A 19,332-nucleotide genomic window follows, 5' to 3' on the forward strand; every position below is an offset into this window, starting at 1 on the left:
GTGCTGAGCTATATTCCTCGGATCTCAGCCTCCTGAGAAACTAGGATTACATGTGTGAGCCACTGTCACTCGACTAACTTGAATCATTTTTACCCCCTCCTTTATCCTTTTTCATCTCAAGTAATCTTCCTTCTACTTTCTTTTGTTTTTTAATCTAGCTTAAGCACAGGAGAGAAAACATGAAGTATTTATCAGAGTCTGGCTGTGTGTATGCATTTCTGATAACATTTGACCAGACACAAATGACACCTTGCATAAACCTCAGCAAGCATTTACATGATTGACTTTTCTGTTTCCACAGGAGTCCCCCCAAGACAGTGCTATCACCCGCGATATTAACCGTACATTCCCAGCTCATGATTACTTCAAGGACACAGGAGGAGATGGCCAAGATTCCCTATATAAAATATGCAAGGTATTTCATATATGAAGGCCAGTTTTGAATGATGTTTCTGGTTCTTTGAAAGTACAAATTAATTATAAATTAAAATATAACTACAGAAGAATAATTTGTATTTGATGTTCCCATTTGAGAGGATAATAGAGGAAGAAGACTTTATGAAATCAAATGTAGCAATGCAATTTTAGACTCATGAAAGAAAAGGAAATAATGAAAAATAAAATGGCAGAGTTGTTTTATGTCCCTTCCCCCCTTTTAATTAGGATTTTTCAGACAACAGTCTCCTGAATTCACATGTATACTTTCGGAAATTGAGTTTAACAGTCTTAGAACCCTGTAACATTGCAAACTCCTTTTCAGTATTCATATTGTAATGCTAAACCTGGCACTCTAGTGTGGCCCAACAGTGGGAATGTGTAGCACTACACCATAATAAGTGGTGTTAAGTACTGATTACTGTCCAAAGATATGTACCTGAACACTACAAAGGAAATGATAGCCTCTTTGGTCTTAGTAATCCACTTTTAAAATTTTGCTTCATCAGCACTATAAGAAATTAGGACCTGAAGTTTTCAACTTTGACCTCATCTCAGAACTGGTTTTTCATTTATCATGTAATAAGTATCAGTAAATGTGAGACGTGTTTTTAAGAAGCTTAAGTTTTCAAGAAGGCAAAGCTAACAACTAATTTCTGAACAGGCTGGAAATTAAGGCTAAATTAAAAGATTACATGATTAAATTAGATTGTCTGAACTGTAGAACCTAAAGATTAAAGAAGTTTCCATAAGACACACAAAGCTGTAATTCTGTCATAATCTTCTCTGATCATCCTTATTTAGCTTCTCCATTGTATTACCACTTTCTCAGTCACTGTGGCCACCATCCACTGCAGACTGCCTGAAAGGGAACTGTACTCCTTGACTTTGGGTTCTAGCCTAGATTTGTTTGCTACATGTTTGTCCCAGGACTGGATAATTTCTGCAGCCACCACAGACACCTTCAGTGTTTTACCCAGTAGAATGAAATAAAAACTCCTCAGTTCATTTTCTGGTCCTAGATTCCTTAACTTATTGTGGGCAATATTTTATAATATAATTTCTTGCCTTATTCTTTGCTGCTTCTTCCCCCTGTGAACGTCTCACTGCACAGTTGATTGATTTGTCTGGTATCTTCCACTGAACTTGGAAATTTCCAAGGACAGAAGCCATTTTATATGTGCTTACATCTGCAGCGTTTGGCACCCTACTTGACATATAGCAGGTTTAGTAAGTGTTGAATCAGTGAAATGTCTTGTCTTTCACTTGCTTCATCATAGACCCATGAACCTTCCATTTCAAATGTCTCCCAGATGCATCATACTTTCACGCCTGCATACACTCCTCCAGCCTCTTCAGTCAGCCTGGAAAAATCTTCTCCCTGTTTTCTTCATGTGGAGATTCCATACATTCTCATCCTCTACACAACTAGTTAAGCTCTGTGCTGACACTGGTGATAAGACTGGATGAGAATAGGAAGTCAAGTTCATGATACTAATTTCATGAAATTAAGGCTGAATAACTCAGACATATTTTGTAAATAATAAGCCACAGATTGAAACCTACAAAAACATTCCTAATGTATTCCTATGTATTGACATAATGTACTCTTCATTTCTTTGGGGTTTTTTGTTTATTTGTTTGTTGGCCAGTCGTGAGTTTAAACTCAAGGCCTGAGCACTGTTCCTGAGTTTTTTTGCTCAAGGCTAACACTCTACCACTTGAGCCACAGTTCCACTTCCAGCTTTTTGGTGGCTAGTTGGAGATAAGAGTCTTATGAACTTTACTGCCACAATCCCCGATATCAGCCTCTTAAGTGGCTAGGATTAGAGGTGTGAGCCACTAGTGCCCAGCTCTATACATTTATTTTATTTATTTTTGCCAGTCCTGGGCCTTGGACTCAGGGCCTGAGCACTGTCCCTGGCCTCTTCTTGCTCAAGGCTAGCACTCTGCCACTTGAGCCACAGCACCACTTCTGGCCGTTTTCTACATATATGGTGCTGAGGAATCGAACCCAGGGCATCATGTATATGAAGCAAGCACTCTTGCCACTAGGCCATATTCCCAGCCCCAGCATTATACATTTTTAATATACTCTTAGCAATATTGGCATTATTATTTGCTCTTTCTAATTTGAGAGGTGGAAGGTGTTAATGCCTCATTGTATTCCAATCAAATCCTAAACTCCTTCTCTGTAATGCTAGCTGTAGAAAAGTACATATGTGTTTCTCTCATCAGCGAAGTGGTAGTAAAATGGGAAAAGTATAATGGGATCACATTAACTCTACTTGAATTTGTGAAAATATGATATAAATGGGCTTTTGTTCTACTTTTTTGGCAATACTGAGGTCTGAACCCAGGGCCTCACACTTGCTAGGCAGGCTTTCTATCACTGAGTCATATCTTCAAGTCCCCCCAATGCCCCCCATCTTCTGTACCAGTACAGAGGCTTGAACCCAGGGCCTTGAGCTCTAAATGAGGCTAATATTCTATCCATTGAGCCACACCTCTACTTCCAAGGTTTTACTGATTAATTGGAGATAAGAATCTCTCAGATTGTCTACTTAGGCTGGCTTCAAAAACCACAATTCTGAGTAGCTAGGAATATAGGTGTAACTAACACTCAGCTGGGTTTTTTTCATTTCTTTTCTTTTCTTTTTGAGATAAGGTCTGACTTCCTGTTTAGGTATTTTTAGGAATAAGGTCACCATAACTGAATGGCAGGTGCACACTACCATGTCTAGCTATTGGTCGAGAAAGAACCTAGCAAACTTGTTTTGCTCATTCTGGCTTCACTCCACATTCTTCCTGGTCTCAGTCTCTCAAACAGCTGGGATTACAAGTGTGAGGCACTAATGCCCGGTGGTTATATCTATTTTTAAAAGATATATTTTTGACTAAAAAATAGTGAGAAACCCATTTCTATATTAGTGTCATTGTCATCTGATAAGCAGCAGCATCATGTTATCATAAAAGATACATTCTTAGCATACTCAATTCTAAAATTGCTTTCTTGGGACACAGGAACTTTAGCACACAGAGGTGGTAAGTGGAGAATAAAGAAAATTTCACCAGAATTATATTGTCAAAAAGGAATAGCATCTTGAATCTGAAGGAATTCCCTTTTCTTCTAGTTTACATAAGAATGACCAATAGTGATCATTACAACAAAGCTGTAAAAAATAGCTAAGAAGCCAGAAGGTAAACCCCCAGGAATGTTAGATGTCAATATCCTGTTCAAGATAATATTCAGAAGAGAGAAGTAGTATTCATCTGCAGCCAAGAAACATAAAAATAAGAATTCCAGAGGAACTCACAAATGGTTTAGAGTAATCACTCTTATCAGCAAAGTTATTACTGGCATTCTGAAAAGGATTGTATTTTGGTATCTTTGCCAAAAAGCTTTTTCTCAGAAGGAAAAGTGAGTAATGAATCTTAATGTATGCCTACTATGTATAAGATGCTAGACATGTTGAATAGAATATGGCCTCAGCCCTTAGTCCAGTAGAGAAGATGGACATGTGGAGTACAGCATGGCCGGTGCCATAATGACCATGTGTCAGCAATAGGCCCTCAGAGGCACAGATAAGAGAACAACTAATTCTAGACAAATTGTCAGTGGCTTGAAGGAAGAATACACTTTTTAGTCAGAGAAGAGGGAAAAGGACATCCCAAGGGAATGCTATGAGCAATGACAAGGATCTCCTAGAACGTTACTACTCAGGTAGGTTCTTAGCCTCTTCGACTTGTTGGCCACAGGAAAAGGCATGGCCACTATCCTGTTTATTATAACTTCTAAAAATGGGGATTGGAGAGAGATGTTAATGTCATTCTTTGGGCATCATTCTGCTCTAGTAGGATTTGAGTCCCGCCCTCCAGGCTCCTGCATTCAAGGTCCTCTAGGACCATCATAGCCCGTGAGTGGCTATATTCATTTAAACTTGTTTTTTCTCCCCACCTGCAGGCTTATTCTGTGTATGATGAAGAGATTGGCTATTGCCAGGGCCAGTCGTTTCTTGCTGCTGTGCTGCTTCTCCATGTGAGTAATGAGGTGCCTGTTATAGCTTACACATGACCTGCCTTTAGTCTAAAGTTTCATTTTAGATGGAAATTGGCCACATTCTCAGATATATCTGGATAGTTTTTTCTTAATTCCATATCATCAAAGAAGAAAAGCACTGGTTACAAATGATAGGGTTAAAAACTAGTAAAATGATAGACTTCCTTTTGATTTGGATAGATGGCCCTTGAGGACATTTTACCATTTCTAAAGGAGCCACTGTTATTAATATTTGTTTGGGGAGTTACATATTAGGATAGGTGAAAGACAAAGAATTTAACTTTCCTTAGTGTCATGTTATTTGTGAGTTCACTTGGCAAAGATCTTTACCCTCCAGATTTTTAATTTTCTTTTGAATCTTTTTTTTTTTTTTGCCAGTCCTGGGGCTTGGACTCAGGGCCTGAGCACTGTCCCTGGCTTCTTTTTTTGCTCAAGCCTAGCACTCTACCACTTGCACCACAACACCGCTACCGGCTTTTTTTTGTTGTTTATGTGGTGCTGAGGAATCAAACCCAGGGCTTCTTGTATGCCAGGCAAGCACTCTACCCCTAAGCCATATTCCCAGCCCTTCTTTTAAATCTTATGAATGATGAACTAACATTGAAGTGGTTCACCCATATTCAGTACTCTAAATTACTATTTTCCACACTGATTATCTCAGTCTCACTCTTTTCCTCGTTTCCACACGTGTTTTGTTTTCTTAATATATTTTATTAAGATGTTGTGTAGAAAGATTTTCATTTTGTCTTATGTTTTATTGGAAAATAAAGATTATTTTTGGAAGGGAAGTAGACAAACATCAACATACTGCATTCCTAAATACAAGGGCAAAGGCATTCTGCAACATAACCATTGTATGATGTCAATCACCAAATAAATTGATCAGTAATATCTCAAATAGTCCTCATTCGGTTTTCTCTCATTGCCCCATTAACTCCTTTATAGCTCCCCTTTTATTCTTAATAATTATTTATTGTCAAAATGATGTACAGAGGGGTTACAGTTTCATACGTAAGGCAGTGGGTACATTTCTTGTACAATTTGTTACCTCCTCTCTCTTTTCCCCCCTTCCCCTTCCCCCTTTCCCTCTCCCCCCATGAGTTGTTCAGTTGGTTTACACCAAATGGTTTTGTAAGTATTGCTTTTGGATTCATTTGTCTTTTTATCTTTTGTCTCTTGATTTTGATATTCTCTTTCCCTTCCCTAGTTCTAATACCTGTATATACAGTATCCAGTGTACTCAGATGAGATTCCACTAAAGATTCAGACATTACATTTGGTTGTCATTTTTCTTTATTTTTTTCTTTTTTTTTAATGGTCATTGTGAGCTTGAACTCGGCCTGGGTACTGTCCCTGAGCCTTTTCACTCAAGGCTAGCACTCTACCACTTTGATCCACAGTGCTGCTTCCAATTTTCTGATGGTTAATTGGAGATAACAGTCTCATGGACTTTCTTGTCCAGCCTGACTTCAAACAGCAGTCCTCAAATTTCAGCCTACTGTGTAGCAAGGGTTACAGGTGTAAGCCAGTGCTGCTTGACATTTTCTGGATTTGACCTGAGTATATATACACTATACACACACCCCAGGTGCAATACATGTTAAGTGCTTAATATACTGCCTTGCATATAGCAGGTGCTTAATAAATGTTGGTTGTTAGTATCATCATCGAAAGGGCTAGATGGTGATGTGTCAGGAGATACTCAGAGTCACAGCGTAAGTGTGGAATATAAGACATTCCAGGGATATCTTTGTATTGATGATGTAGGGTTTTCCTACTTAATTTATCTGGTGCCGATACTGGGTTTTTTTTTGGTGGTTAATTGGAGGTAAGAGTCTCACGGACTTTCCTGCCTGAGCTGGCTTTGACCTGTGATCCTCAGATCTCAGCCTCCTGAGTACCTAGGATTACAAGTGTGAGCCACTAGCATTTGGCTCTCTTTATTCTTTTAACCTAAACTACCTTCTTGCCTTTAAAAAAATATATTCTAGGCCAGTGATAGTTTCAGAAAATTTAAGCAAACTGACTTGTAAAGTACTCCACATTCTTAAGTTGTATATTCTTGAAATGTGTGGACAGCTGGTGTCTGCAGAGTTTTGGAGGTCTATGTTGGAGGTCAGAGGTGAATGGTAGACATGGTACAGAGTTAATGATTCTACCTAGCTGTAAGCAGCTAATTGTACAAGTCTGTCATTAGGAATTTCGGGGCTATCATGAAGGTAAAATAAGATTTTTGGTGCAAGAATAAAAGAGAGCCTCATTAAAGATTTAAACCTCCTCTGGGGAGTTAACCTTTACATTGCATCCTGAAAAACAAGGACTGTCATACTCTTTTGCAAGTTCCAGTACCATTAACTTTTTCCTTTTTTTATGTTGCTATGGAAATAATAGTTATTTTTAAAGCAGGAGGGAAAAGAGTAGAACATTGCTGGCAAAAGAGATAGCAAAGTGTAGAAGAATCCTAAAGTGAGGAAGCACTTGCGTGTACAAGGAATTAGAGGAAGGCAGTATGGCCACGGCCTTGTGGAGGGGAGAGGGGCCTGAGCCACAGGAGAGCCTGCACCTTGTTCTCCTCAGCCCTGGGAAGCCAGGGCTGGGTGACATTTTGTGACAGCTGCCGTATGGGTTAAACAAGAGCCACCTTGTTTCTTCTTGTGAACTCAGCCTAGTGGAATTGTGGTCATGGAAAAGTATGCTAAAGCTTTGATACTAATAAAGAGATCATTTTTTAAAGTTTTGTTGTGTTTTATTCAGACATCATAGCTCAGAATCATATGGTTTAGCTCTCTTCATGGATTAAATCCAAGAACATTTATCCCCATTTAATTTTCATAACTCCTTGAAAATAGCTTTCCCAAATTCTCAGTGACTTGTTTTGAGTTCCGTGCTGCTAAGTGCTGTGGGCCGGACCTACGCTGCCCGGCATGGGAAATGCCACGTGGGCTGGACTACCTCTTCCTCACACCAACTCCTGGGACGATGGCTCTCTCTGCTGTCCCAGCTGCCCTCACTTCTCCAATAATGATCTGCTGTGCTCTTTCCAGTTCCTGCCTGAGCTGATTTACTCTTTAGCATTTTATTCTTGGTTACTTCTGTGCTCTGAGCTGCTCCATCATCTTGTTCCACAGAAGCTCGCCCACCTCCTTGACTTTTTGAAGGTTTGCCGCAGTCACACCAAGCCTTAAATAACATAGCCAGTGCTTTTCTTCTGTGATGAAAACTAGACATCTTGCCAATTTCTCAAAAAAGAAATCATTTTCTATAAAGCTCTGGACAATCTACATTTTATTGTAAGAGGAAGTGAAGGAGAGTTTTTGTAGCACTATTACCATTATTGCAGAAATTACTATAGAACTTTAAACATTCCTTCAATCCTTAAAATATGTAATACTCTCTATGTTTTTGGCAAAGAGGGGGAATAAAAATAGTTGTATTAGAATTGACATCGGAACAGGAGATAAAGCTTGAACCAAGGCGTTCTGGTTTATGAACGAGGAGACCTGTCCTGTGGATCAGCCTATTCATCTCCAGGCCTGTCTTCCACACAGAGCTGTTCCTCGACCCCTGCAGGAGACACAGGCACTGCGGTGTTCCCACCGCTCCTTCTCGCTGGTTCGTAGTAGTTACTTGGTAATAGCTGTAGGGAGACTCCTGGCAGGACAGCAGCACTGCTGGAGACAGTAGGCAACATGACACATTTCTTTGCGGAGTGAACAAATATCCTAAGATAAAACTTTAGATCCGAGTCTCTGTATACCACTTCATCTCCTGGTGAGATAAAAGAAAGATGAATTTAATATGCAGAGGAAACTTGTGTGCTTTGTGATTCACGGCCCACCCTTCTCTCTCCCCCCGTTGCTGTCCGTTACAGATGCCTGAAGAGCAGGCATTTAGTGTTCTAGTCAAGATCATGTTTGATTATGGTCTCAGGGAACTTTTCAAGCAGAATTTTGAAGATTTGCATTGCAAATTTTACCAATTGGAGCATCTGATGCAGGTAAGGAGAATTCAGCTTGGGTTGGACTTTATAAAGATGCAGGACAAGGCGAGCTAGATTAAGGATATGATGTCATCTGTGGAAAGGGATGGGTTTTATTTCTATCACTTCTCCCTGTGTTATGAGAATGCCACGATCTAACAGTGTGAGCCTGGTGGGTGTGAGTTTGTTTCTCAGTCTTATAAATAGCCAGAAGAAGAAATGACTCTGTAGAGACCTTTCCCATAGCAAATCCAATGAAGAAATACTCATCTGGCTCTGAAGCTAACTGGTTGGGCATCTCCTAACAGAAGAGAAACAAACTTTCCCAGGCATTTCATAACTTAGAAATCAAAACTAGCTTTCCAAATACTGGCATCACTGCTTGAGGGGTTCCTCTTCAGATGTCCTTCATGGTCTGTAGAGGGAGAGCTGAGTGCCAGCTTCACACCAGATAAGTATTCTTCAGACCACTTTGGAGATTTTTAGAAAAACACAAGTATGTGACTTTTTTTTTTTCTTTTGCCGATTGCTGGCAGATTTGTGAGCCCCATGAGACACAGTAGGATGGCTGCATGTGTGCCCAAACCTAATTAGTTTGCTATTTCAGGAATACATTCCTGACCTGTACAACCACTTCCTGGATATCAGCCTTGAAGCACACATGTATGCCTCCCAGTGGTTTCTTACGCTTTTCACTGCAAAATTCCCTCTCTACATGGTCTTCCATATCATCGATCTGCTTCTGTGTGAGGTAAGTATTAACTCTGTCAAAAGTCAGTCCTCCTCAATTATTTCAGTTCTGGGAAGCACACGCTGAAATGGCTCTCATCCAGGCTAAGCTGATGCTCACATTTGTTAAGGGTGTTCTCTGCTAAATAAAATAATATAAAATGACAGTGACTAAATGAACTAGAGGTTTCTTTCTCGTGTAGACAGGCAGCATTGCAGTAGACTGTCTTTCCAGAGGATGGTCTTGTCCTCAGCATAGAACTCTAGTCCTTATATAGGCTAGGGTGATTGGGGGCGGGCCATGGCAAGGACATTGGCAAAGGCATCTTTCTCAGCTCCCCATTCCTCTCTCTGTTTTGGGTTGGGTCTCACTTTGTAGCCCAGTGTGGCCTTAAGCTCTCAATCTTCCTCTTAAAGCCTCCAAGTGCTGCCATTGCAGGCATGTACCACTATGCCTGGCCTTATGCCTTCTCTTTTTAAAAGAAACCTTGCATATTGTACCCAACCTTTTTATGGAGTGACCAAAACTTAATTACATGACCACACCAGCTACCAGGGAGTGTTTTTGTTGTGTTGTTTTAGTCCGGACAGAATTTGCTAGAAATGAGGGAGTTACTATTAAAGAAAATAAATATATTAAGATAAACAGCCCTTTGGTATGTCATAGTTTGGAATTTTGAAGGGTACATCCCTGTTTAAGAACAAACTATAAAATAATTCTTATTATAGAAACTTTACAAGATACAAGAAAAAAAATACTTCCTTCCAATCCCAGGATCCTACTTTTAAGTTTTCTTTTTCTTTTTTTTTTTTTTTCTTTTTTTCTTTTTTGCCAGTCCTGGGCCTTGGACTCAGGGCCTGAGCACTGTCCCTGGCTTCTTGCTCAAGGCTAGCACTCTACCTTTTGAGCCACAGCGCCACTCCAGCTTTTTCTGTATATGTGGTGCTGAGGAATCGAACCCAGGTCTTCATGCATGCTAGGCAAGCACTGTACCACTAAGCCATATTCCCAGCCCCCTTGTAACAGTTTTGTGTGTATTCTTAGAGCCTTTCTTTGTGTTCCTATATGTGCATGTATGATTTCTATATGGAATATGATGGTTTTCTATTTGTAGTATTATGTGTATAATGGGTCTAAATGTATATATTGAATAATATGAGTATGTTACAGACAATATATTTTTTTCATTTTATGTACCTGGACATCTATAGATACATACATATCAGTACTATACTTTTTATGTGATGGTACTGTAATTCAAAGCATACAAAAATCCATAAGGACCAGGTCCTAGGGGCTTATGACTATAATCCTAGCTACTCAGGAGGCTGAGATCTGAGGATCACAGTTCAAAGTCAGCCCAGGCAGGAAAGTCTGTGACACTCTTATCTACAGTTAACCACAGAAAAAGCCAAAAGTGATGCTGTGGCTCAAGTGGTAGAGCACTAGCCTTGAGCAGAAAGGAGTTCAAAGACAGGACCCCAGCCCAGAGTTCGAGCCCCAGGACCAGGAAAAAAAAATCCAAAAGGAATTTATATCTACCATGTAGCCTAAAATATTCTAAGATACTTTGCAGGAAATAAACATTAGCAATATACTGTTACTCTAACTTGCCTCCAAGTACAGCATTATTTGGATGTGGCATAATTTATGTAATCTCAAATCTAATGTCAAGCCTGTAAATTTTGTTGTTTTCACAATTATGAACAACCATCTGTTTTGTAATCACTAAGGTCCAGGTGGATTTGCATAAACTTTTAAACTAATTATCTCAGAAAGCCCTGAGGGGGGAATTAGTTACTGAAACTAAGCTCTGGAAACTTACACACATCACTTTGATCAGGATGTTAATGCCTCCCCGCCCCGTGTTTGTTCCTTGCTGTTGGGTTTCCCAGGTTGGTCAGATGGAGGAAGATAGAGCTGATGAGTTTCAGGATATGGGGCTCATGGCTGGTCACAAGACACAGGAAAAGTTTTAGTAATTGCCAGATAGGACACGATTTCATGACTGATTTTTTTGTTTGGAATCCTGGACTATTTGGAAGAGCATTATTTCTTGTTGAATATGAGAATGAGGCTAGAAAGCTCCTCTTCCTGAAAAGCCTGCAACTGAATCTGCTTGAAGGGCTTCTCAGCCATAGGCTGCTGCCTTTGTTTTCCAAGATAGGTCAGCACAGTCCATTCTTCACCTAAGTTTTCATGGCTTCTCGAAAATTGTGCAGTATTTAGGAGCAAAACAACAAAGCAGTCTACATATAACACGGAACACGTTCTTTTTGTCTTTTCTCTTTCAGGGAATAAGTGGCATTTTTAATGTTGCCCTTGGATTACTAAAGGTATGTGTCCCCTCGAGAGCCACATTGTCTGGCCTCCCCATTAAGCACCTCATCGTCTCTGTCGGAGTCTCATTCTAGCTTTCTCTGCACTCTCAACACTTTCCCTAACAGGGAGCATGTGCATGTGACTCGTTTAAAGCCAGAATTATACAGTGCTTTTTGTGCCTCATCAAGTCAAACCTGTTTTCTATATGTAATTTCTTACTTTCTTCAAGACTTCCAGGGATGACCTGCTATTGACCGACTTTGAAGGTGCCTTGAAATTCTTCAGGGTCCAACTTCCTAAAAGATACCGCTCAGAAGAAAATGCTAAAAAATTAATGGAATTAGCTTGCAATATGAAGGTAATATAATTTTGCAAGAGTAAAGATTCTTTTCACTAAATGTCTCACATTTTCCTGATGAAACTATTACCACTTATAAGATGTCCTATGATAATCTAGGTTGAGAATATCTTATCCCAATTATTTATTGCCATGATTTCAATTTCAATATTTTTTATTAAATTTTGTATTTGTGTATTTTTAATGTAGCATCTTGTGGATGGCCCAAGTCTAACCCCCAAAGTTATTTATCTTATGCACCTGTTATCCTGGATGTAATTGTATACATATTATATTTATTGTGCATATGTTTGGCTGACACATCACATGCAGTAAGGGGTAAGTATCTGTGGGTTTCACATCTGGAGACTCAACTGTGGATTGAAGAAAATAAGAAAAATGTTCATCTATGCTGAACATATAAGGACATTCCTTGCCATTATTTCATAAGTATTTCACTTGAACAGCTACTTATAGCATTTGAGTGTACTAGGTATCATATGTAACCCAAGATTACATAAAGCATATAAGAGGATGTGTACAAGTTGTATGCTGACACTGTGCCATTTTATATAAGAGATTTGAACATCCTCTGATTTTAGTATCTAAGAGGGAGCTTGGTTTTGTTTGGAATTTGGGGTAGAGGCAAGTGGAGGGTGCAGAATATATAGTTATATTTAGATTTGTATATGGTACTTAAAAGATAGTTATGTTCACTTTCTATGGCTCCAGATGGAAAGAATAGGATCTGTGGGTCAAGACAGATATGCTAGACTAAGCTCATATCCTTAAGATGGAGCCAGAGCCCTGGCCTTGGAGTCTGAAGGCCAGGCTGCTCCACTCCTATTTAAGGTTTCATTCCTTTATCTGTAAGATGACACTGTAGTTCTGTTAAGTGCCAGATTGAGGTAATTTATACTACTTTCCTGTTTCCCCCTCCTCTTCTCCTTCCTTCCTTCCTTCTTTCTTGTTTTCTTTCTTTCTATCAGTCATGGGGCTTGAACTCAGGGCCTAGGCACTGTCCCTGAGCTCCACAGCTCCACTTCTGGTTTTCTGGTGGGTTAATTGGAGTCAAGAGTCTCACAGACTTGCCTGTCTAGGCTGGCTTTGAACATTGGTCCTCAGATTTCAGGCTCCTAGGTAGATAGGATTACAGGCATGAACCACCAGCACCTGGCTTATTAACATCCCTTCGTTTAACACATAAAGAGACTAGATACAGTATAGCCCAACAAATGTTTAAATAACCTGGATACACTTGAAATTAAAAAGAAAGCTACAGGTGCTTAGAAGAAAGCAGTTCAAAGCTAATGTACATAAACTGGTACCTTCACATCCCAAAGGATTGTGGAACCACTAGTTATTAGAGTTCTACTGCTCACAAACAGCATGCATAGAGGGCAGGATTTGGGGCCTCTAGAACTTTGCAGAGGCTTCCTGCTCTGTTAGAAGGAGAATACAAAAACTTTTCCTTGGGCTGGGGATATGGCCTAGTGGCAAGAGTGCTTGCCTCGTATACATGAGGCCCTGGGTTCGATTCCCCAGCACCACATATACAGAAAATGGCCAGAAGTGGCGCTGTGGCTCAAGTGGCAGAGTGCTAGCCTTGAGCAAAAAGAAGCCAGGGACAGTGCTCAGGCCCTGAGACCAAACCCCAGGACTGGCCAAAAAAAAAAAAAAAAAAAAAAAAACTTTTCCTAGAGGTGAGATGTAGCTCAATGGAAAAATACTTGCCTAGCAAGTATGAACATCTGGGTTCAATACTCAGTGCCATAACAAAACCTTTTAAAGGGCTGGGAATATGACTTAGTGGTAGAGTTCTTGCCTTGCATGCATGAAGCCCTGGGTTTGATTCCTCAGCACCACATAAACAGAAAAACCCAGGAAGGGCACTGTGGCTCAAGTGGTAGTATGGTAGAGCCCCAAAAGAAGCCAGAGACAGTGCTCAGGCCCTGAGTCCAAGCCCCAGGACTGGCAATAAAAAAATTTTTAAAACACAAAAAACTTTTCCTGTTAGCCTAAAGGAACAGTAAAAATATAAAATGAGTAAAATGAGATTCTTTGAAAGCAAGAAAGAGAACTTATAGAAATTAATCCTTAAAATATCTCTTCAAATTAAGACATTAACTATGTGTAAGGGCACGTGTATGTGCAAAGTAGCTACAGTATCATAGGTGCCTTCCTTAGAATAGTACCTGGACATTAGTAAGGGTTCAAGAAACGATGTAATTACTTCTTCTCTGGTTTTTCAAGCAGCTATCAGACAATTTCCACAAATGTGTTCAAGGAAAGTGGGCTTGTACTAAGCAGAGTTCTGACGGCTCGGCCCCACCTCACCTGGCTTCAGCACACACGAGGAAGGAGCCTCTTTCGCTCATTATTTCTCCCCCTACAGAAGAAAAAAATATACTCTTCTCCAGGGTCCCCATCTCAGGTTCTGGGTACCTGGCAGAAAACCTTGCTGTCACCCATGACTACGTGTGTTCACCCCCAGGCCTTGGAAGCAGCTGCTATTTCTGGTTCTAACATTCGCCTAGCTGGCTGTGTGGCTGCACTGATACTTCATCCATTCATCAGCTCAGATGTGAGAGAAGCGGTATCAGAGCTTTCTCTAGTAGCTCTTTGTGCCATTATCTTCTGTCTCAGTTTCCCCCACTAGACTGGAGGCTCAGCAGCAAAAGGGACTTTTTGGCGTCTTGCTTACTGTCAAATCCTTAACAACAAAATAGGATCCGGTGTATAAAAGCAGATTAAATGAATGAATGTGTAATGTGCTGTGGAGTTTCTCCTTCGTATTTTACAAAGAAGGTTTCAGCAGGACTTAAAAACAGCTTCCAGCCAGAAGTTTTACCTTTTGTATATTTATTACTTTCAAGTACTTTAACAAATAGATCCTTCATTTTTATAGTACAAATATGTAGTATCTAATGTCTTTTTTTCCCTTGCTTGCGTTTTCAATAAGTTACGGCTAGCCAAGTTTCCTTCACTATGTTTGCATGGTGTGTATATTTCATACCTAGACGTGAAATCCCTTCCAGTTCTTCCTGCTAGGGAACTTTGTATATTTGAGGCACACCTGGAATGACTCCCCCTGTGAAACACAAGACAGTAATTTTTTTTTTGAAATTTATAGAAAACCGATAGGGTTGTCAGGGCACAAGAGAAAAGTTTTTCTGCTAAAAGATGAGATGGAGTATATACAATTTAACGATAACAGGTTGCCTTACAAGTATTCTCAACACCAATAAATATTAGGGAGACAAAGCAGTCGCTGAGTCACTAGTGCCAAGTGGTCATTCACAGTGATTATTGCTGGCAGAGAGTGGAGAGTGGAGATTACTGGCAAATGCATCACCAGCCCTGCTCTGTGGAGCAAGTACAGGCAGTACACATGAGCCCCCTTGGGCAGAAAAGGGGGTTTCAGACATGAATGGTGTGGAAGCTCGTTTTTAAACTTATTAGTGTGGAATTTACAAAGAGAATGTTGGTTTATTGATATCCTATTCTGTTAAAATTCTTTATAAATGATAGTCTACTCATGGTGAGGATTATGACTACCCTGCCTCTGAAGATGCCTAGAAAACCTGTTTAAGAAAGAAGTAGTTACACTGTCATTGTTGTATCTTCTGGTGTTCCTGTCGTTCTTCCTTGTAGCACCCATCAGGTAGGGCAGGCCAAGACCTGGAGGTGACATCACAGACCCAGGTGATACTAGTGGGCAGTAGCAGCAACACTAGTGCAACTCAGGCCTGCAGACTCCACGTTCTCAGTGCTGTCCGCTCTGGTCCTCTCATTTGCAAAAGCTCAACAAGATTTAAACACGATGTGGCAATCTCCAAAATGGCCACAAGATGGGTGTGTTGCTCACGAAGGTCCGCATCCCTGTGGCCTCCGGGTCTTCCTCTTCTGTCAGTCTTTCTCTGTGACTATTCTCCTGTCTATATCTGGCTTTTCTGTGCCTTTGTACTCTCCCCTTCTCTGCATTCTTAAAATAAGCTAATTTTGAATCTCAAATATTTTATTTCTTGAGGAGCTGGATTTCGTGTTCTTCATGTAAAACTTGGCATATGTCACTATTGGTTTTAACTATTGGGTGGATTTATTACTTTTTTGGGATCAGATGACCTGAAACAGGAAAGTCATTTCCACTTCTGTCTAATACCCAGCTCCTCTCCCCAAGTCCTGGTGGTCTCAGGGGTCCCACACTTTCATATGCAATTGTGCCATGGAGAATCTTTACAGGGGGGATTGAGAAAACCCTACTCAGTCTTTTAATTGGTTTTAATTTTTTAAATTATCTTTAAGTAGCTGTACAAAGGAGCTGCCACATAACAAAGTGATTTATGAATACAGTATATCTTCACCAGTGTCCCCTTCAACATTCCCACCCCTCTCCCATCCACTCCTTCCCTTACTTGCCTTGATTTCATGGTACATATATGGAATTCCTTTTTGCTTTCTTTCTTTTTCTTTTTCTTTTTTTCTTTTTTTTTTGCCAGTCCTGGGCCTTGAACTCAGGGCCTGATCACTCTCCCTGGCTTCTTTTTGCTCAAGCCTAACATTCTGCCACTTGAGCCACAGCACCACTTCTGGCCATTTTCTATATATGTGGTGCTAAGGAATCAAACCCAGGGCTTCATGTACCTGAGGCAAGCATTCTTGCCGCTAGGCCATATTCCCAGCCCCCATATATGGAATTCTTGACTGCATTCTCCCTTCATTTGTGTACCCTCTCCCCTTGGCCCCACCCCTCCTTGTTGCATGTACCCATTTTCTAGTATTTATTTTGTTGGGCTTTGATTTAGTCTTTTGAAAAGATTATACTATTTGAGCTCTCCATACAGTCTATTCTTCTTCAGTTGATTAATTTGTAACCATTTGCACTAGCCCAGTATGTTTACCTACAAATTTATAGGTACATTCTACCACACATTTCTTAAGGTCTAGCTTACTTGACTTTAATATAATTTTTTTCCAAGTTTTTTATTTACAAATTAAGAGAGGATTAGGTGTGGTGCCTGAGTAATCCTAGCTCTTGGGAGACTGAGGCTAAAGAATCTCAATCTCAAGTTCCAGGCTAGCCTGGACCATAGAACAAAACCTCTAAGTCTGTAGGTTCCTCAAAAAACTAAACATAGCCAGGCACTGGTGGCTCATGCCTATAATCCTAGCTACTCAGGAGGCTGAGATCTGAGGATTGTGGTTGGTAGCCAACCCAGGCAGGAAACTCCGTGAGACTCTTATCTCCAAAAACCACTCAAAAAAGCCGGTGGCACTGTGGCTCAAGTGGAAGAGTACTAGCCTTGAGCACAAAGCAGGCTCAGGGACAGAACCCAGGCTCTGAGTTCAAGCCCCAGGACCAGCAAAATAAATAAATAAAAATCAAATAGCAATTAGTACTTCCAAATTAATGTAATCTTAACCATTTGTCATTTGGGGAAACAAAACTTTTTGCTTGGTAGGGAAATTTTTCTCCATGAACTGAAAACAACACTTTGAATTGTATTATCTGTTCAAATAATGTGTATAGTTGGCATGTACTAGGACTTTAAGCTTTCTTAGGTCAATGCCTTTCTCAGGCTTTTCTGTTGTGTTCTTAGAGTCTTACGTGATAGCCTCCCAGACATAATCTGTCTATCAGGACCTTAGGTGATCTGTTTAAATATGTGTGAGAGAACTGAAGTAATGCCTGCAGGGCCTTAATAAGTGCTGGAGTTAGGATTCCATCCCAAGAGATTAAAGACTCTAAAACCAGTGGCTGCAGTTATTGTGCTTATTAGCAAATGAATGAGCTGAGAGCTGCTTATGTATTGGACCCTTTTGGTCATGTTCATATAATGACAGGCAATGTAGATGCTAACTTGGAGTTGATTTGCCCACCATACACCATAGCTAAATGTAGCTCTCCTCACAGTCCTAGACAAGACTAGTTTTCTTTCTTTCTTTGTTCTCTGGAGCTGGGTTTTGTGAGGACACTTCTGAGTGGCTAGCAGGTGCCCCTTTGTGTGAAGTGAACTCAGATGCTGCTAGTCATTACCAAGAAAGCAGAGGTCCAGCTTTCTTTTCCTTAACAAGATGATTTCCCTCAGCCATCACCTCTGGGGCCCCTCAGCTACTCATTTGCTTGTGTTTTAGGAAAACATTCTCATGATAGAACCAGATGCCTCATTCCATTTCATGATTCCCGAAGGAATTTGAACAAATTAAAGAAATATTTATTTCAAATAGTTAAGAGCACGATCCCTTATCCTGGTTCTGCCTGCTTGTGACCCAGAGCAGGTGAGCACAGTCAGGGTTATAGTCAGAGAGAGATAAGTGGCTTCCTTTAAAGTAGCTGCAATTCGCATGCCTCAAGCTCCCGTGCTCTTTTGGCCTGCCCTGTATTGATCTCCTCTGCCCAGGTGTCCACAGTACTTTGCTAAAGTCAGTTCAACTCAAATACAGTTATAGATTTCTTAAGTGCCACAAAGTGTTCAGCACAGGGCATGCTACATAGATAAGTAAGCAACAGGTGTCGCGCACTGTCTGCGTTCTGGTGCTGACACTGGGTCATCACTGGGCCTGTGACTCTGGATGAGTCACTTCTTGACATCTCAACCCCCTTATTGGTAAAGTGAAGCAGTAGTCCCCGCTCTGTCCCTGTCAGAATTGTTCTGAGGTTTACATAAAGTAGTAAGCACAGAGGCATAGAGTCATAGAGTCTCTGCCCAAAGCATTTTTAAACAGGAAGGTGCACAGGTCAAATCTCTTCACTTGAACTCCTTTAATCCTGCCACACAAAGCATTAGAGTTCAGCTCTCCCTAATGTACCAGACCTCTTCCTGCTCCCACCATTTTTCCCACTCACCCACATAATACGCTCCAATCTGGCCGCTAACATTCCACTGGCTACCCCCACTGACTCCCTGAGCCTTTGCAATACTATTTATTTATGTATTCATTCATTTAGGGAGATACTGGGACTTGAACTCAGGGCCTGGGCACTGTCCCTTACTTAGCTTTTTTCACTCAAGGCTGATGCTCTACAATTCAGGCCGCAGCTCCACTTCCAACTTTTTTGGTGATTAATTAGAGATCAGAACCTCACAGACTTTTCTCTCCAGGCTGCTTTTGAACCATGATTCTCAAATCTCGGCCTCCTGAGTAGCTTGTATCACAGGTGTGAGCCACCAGGACCTGGGTTTCTTTGTTTTTTTTTCTGTCAGCTGTGGGGCTTAAACTCAGGGCCTGGGTGCTGTCCCTGAGCTCTTTTGCTCAAGGCTAGTGCTTTACCATTTTGAGCCACAGTGCCACGTCAGGGTTTTGAGTAGTTAATTGGAGATAAGAGTCTCACAGATTTTCCTGACCAGGCTGGCTTCAAACTGTGACCCTCAGATCTCAGCCTCCTGAGTAGCTAGGATTCCAGGCATGAATGTGACGTCCAGCTGCACTGCTCTCTTAAGCCATGCTGGACACCAGCTCCTTCCTAA

The 19,332-nt window shown here is 40.7% G+C and overlaps 1 protein-coding gene across 6 annotated transcripts in view; it reads left to right on the top strand.

The window, feature by feature from the left end:
• Positions 1-19,332, top strand: part of Rabgap1 (RAB GTPase activating protein 1) — a 136,774-nt gene that overhangs the window by 105,441 nt on the left and 12,001 nt on the right. For all 6 annotated transcript variants that reach the window (XM_048341908.1, XM_048341917.1, XM_048341935.1 and 3 more), the window contains 6 exons: positions 302-415; positions 4,400-4,474; positions 8,367-8,492; positions 9,082-9,225; positions 11,499-11,540; positions 11,756-11,884. In XM_048341908.1, the coding sequence (XP_048197865.1) occupies positions 302-415; positions 4,400-4,474; positions 8,367-8,492; positions 9,082-9,225; positions 11,499-11,540; positions 11,756-11,884 (630 nt within the window). The remainder of the gene's footprint in view (positions 1-301; positions 416-4,399; positions 4,475-8,366; positions 8,493-9,081; positions 9,226-11,498; positions 11,541-11,755; positions 11,885-19,332) is intronic.

This window comes from Perognathus longimembris, chromosome 1 (assembly GCF_023159225.1).
Source record: "Perognathus longimembris pacificus isolate PPM17 chromosome 1, ASM2315922v1, whole genome shotgun sequence".
NCBI classification, from domain to species: domain Eukaryota; kingdom Metazoa; phylum Chordata; class Mammalia; order Rodentia; family Heteromyidae; genus Perognathus; species Perognathus longimembris.